Raw genomic sequence first — 2,500 nt, 5'->3', positions numbered from 1 at the left:
CCAGAGGTCAAGGGTCAGAGTGGGTGGAGGAACGTTTCCGTATCGACAGGAAGAAGCTGGAGTTCATGTTGTACAGTGAGTGACCTCTAACCCCTAACCCCTAACCCATAACCCCTAACGCTAAAGACCCCCCTAACCCTAGTCTTGCATATTTAGCCAGACAACTATTCCACAATCTCTGCATGCTATATACCCATGGTTCTCAAAGTGGGGTCCGGGGACCCCCAGGGGTACTTGAGGGGGTTCCAGGGGGTCCCCAGCTAAATGATGGGTAGGAACCAAATGGACCCTTATGGGTCTGTAACTCTGAGAGTGTACAAATGGGACCAAATGGACCCTTATGGGTCTGTAACTCTGAGAGTGTACAAATGGGACCAAATGGACCCTAACGGGTCCATTTGGTTCCATTTGTACACTCTCAGAGTTACACTAACATTGATTTTACAATATAAATTGCGGTCCCAGGCATATAAATGCCATTAAATGGGGGTCCGTAGCCCTAATGCATGTTAAACTGGGGGTCCTTGAAATTAAAGTGGTTGAGAATCACTGCTAGAGCCGTAAAAAGCCTTCTCTTATGGGGGTCCCTGGCATTTCTTTTCAAATGGGGGTCCGCGGGCTAATAAGTGTCAATTTGGGGGTCCTTGACATGAAAAAGTTTGAGAACCACTGCTATATACAGTCTGGAACTACAATATACAGTCTGGAACTACAATATACAGTCTGTAACTACAATATACAGTCTGTAACTACAATATACAGTCTGTAACTACAACTCCTGTTATATACAGTCTGGAACTACAATTCCCAAAATCCGAGAGAGGAAGCTGGCACTTCCGTTCACGAAAATATATTTTAAAATATTATCTTTACACTTTACTTTTTGATTTCCATTTCTGCTAAGCAACAAGCTGAATATACTTAGATGATTTGTATTTATATTAGGATAAATGTGCGCGACTGTAAAGAGGCTTCATATCCGGTTTATATTCTAATAATAATAATAATAATAATAATAAAAATAAACTGTATTTGTATAGCACCTTTCATGACATGAAATGCAGCGCAAAGTGCTTTACAGAGCAATAATACAGTTACAGTTACAACCAATTTAACCATAAAGCAAACATAAAATAAAAGCAAAAGCATTAAACATTAAAATAGGCAATACAGTGAGGACTTAAAAATCAACCAAAGAGTCAGCTAAAAGCAAGAGTGAAGAAATAGGTCTTGAGCTGTGCTTTAAAGCTATCGACAGAGGCTGCCTGTTTTAGGTGTAATGGGAGTTTATTCCACACTGTTGGTCCGTAAAAGCAGAATGCTGCTTCACCGTATTTTTTATATGTCATTGTAGGCACCTCGAGTAGGTCAGCACTTGAAGACCTGAGGGTCCGGTTTGGAACATGTCTCTCTAGGCAGTCATAGAGGTAGGAAGGTGCCAGACCATTTAGAGCTTTATAAACTATTAAGAGAATTTTAAAATCAATCCTAAAAACAACCGGGAGCCAGTGTAGTGAAGCTAGAACTGGAGTGATATGTTCTCTCATTCTAGTTTTAGTTAAAATTCTGGCTGCCGCATTTTGAACAAGTTGTAATCTGTCTGTTGTTTTCTTAGGCAGGCCAGGGTAGAGTGCATTGCAGTAATCAAGCCGAGAGGAAAAAAAAGCGTGGATCAGCGTTTTTGCGTCGTCTAACGACAGATAGTCTCTAATTCGCGCAATATTTCTAAGATGAAAGAAAGCAATCTTGGTGACATGATTAATGTGTGCATTAAAATTCAATTCAGAATCGATAATAATCATGATCAGAGCTTCAGAGTTCCAGACTGTATGACCGGAGCCACCCGAGACTACCTAACCCCTAACCCTAAAGACCCCCCTAACCCTAACATTACATTACATTACATTACAGTCATTTAGCAGACATTACATTACATTACAGTCATTTAGCAGCTTTTATCCAAAGAGACTTACAATAAGTGCATTCAACATAGGTAGGCAAGAAAACTACTAATCAAGTCTGAAGTGCATTCTCTTCTAAAACAAGCAGCTAAGAGTATACCTAGCGCTAAGGTAAAAGTGACATATATCAGTGACCTACTGTCTTAAACTGATGAGACACATAGGAAAATCAAATGAGCACGAGATATAACAAATATGTGTATCAAATAAACAAGATCCAATCAAACAAGAGCTTGTACAAATAATTGACAACAAGTAGGCCAGGCTAAGAGGAAGGGTCAGGGTAGTGTTTCCTGAAGAAGAAGAGGAAGAGGAAGGGTCAGGGTAGTGTTTCCTGAAGAAGAAGAGGAAGAGGAAGGGTCAGGGTAGTGTTTCCTGAAGAAGAAGAGGAAGAGGAAGGGTCAGGGTAGTGTTTACTGAAGAGGAAGAGGAAGGGTCAGGGTAGTGTTTACTGAAGAGGAAGAGGAAGGGTCAGGGTAGTGTTTCCTGTAGAGGAAGAGGAAGGGTCAGGGTAGTGTTTCATGAAGAGGAAGAGGAAG

At 40.8% G+C, this 2,500-nt stretch overlaps 1 protein-coding gene across 1 annotated transcript in view; it reads left to right on the top strand.

Moving 5' to 3' along the window:
- The window catches only part of bicc2 (bicaudal C homolog 2), a gene marked incomplete at both ends in the record, with an annotated part of 18,707 nt that overhangs the window by 685 nt on the left and 15,522 nt on the right, over positions 1-2,500 (top strand). The window contains one exon of the mRNA XM_084041891.1: positions 1-75. This exon is cut by the window's left edge and continues 685 nt beyond it. Within this exon, the coding sequence (XP_083898017.1) occupies positions 1-75 (75 nt within the window). The remainder of the gene's footprint in view (positions 76-2,500) is intronic.

Source organism: Gymnoscopelus microlampas, assembly GCF_963454915.1.
Source record: "Gymnoscopelus microlampas genome assembly, chromosome: 18".
Classification (NCBI taxonomy): domain Eukaryota; kingdom Metazoa; phylum Chordata; class Actinopteri; order Myctophiformes; family Myctophidae; genus Gymnoscopelus; species Gymnoscopelus microlampas.
The sequence above is the reverse complement of the archived record's forward strand: the minus strand, read 5'-3'. Positions and strand labels throughout refer to the sequence as shown.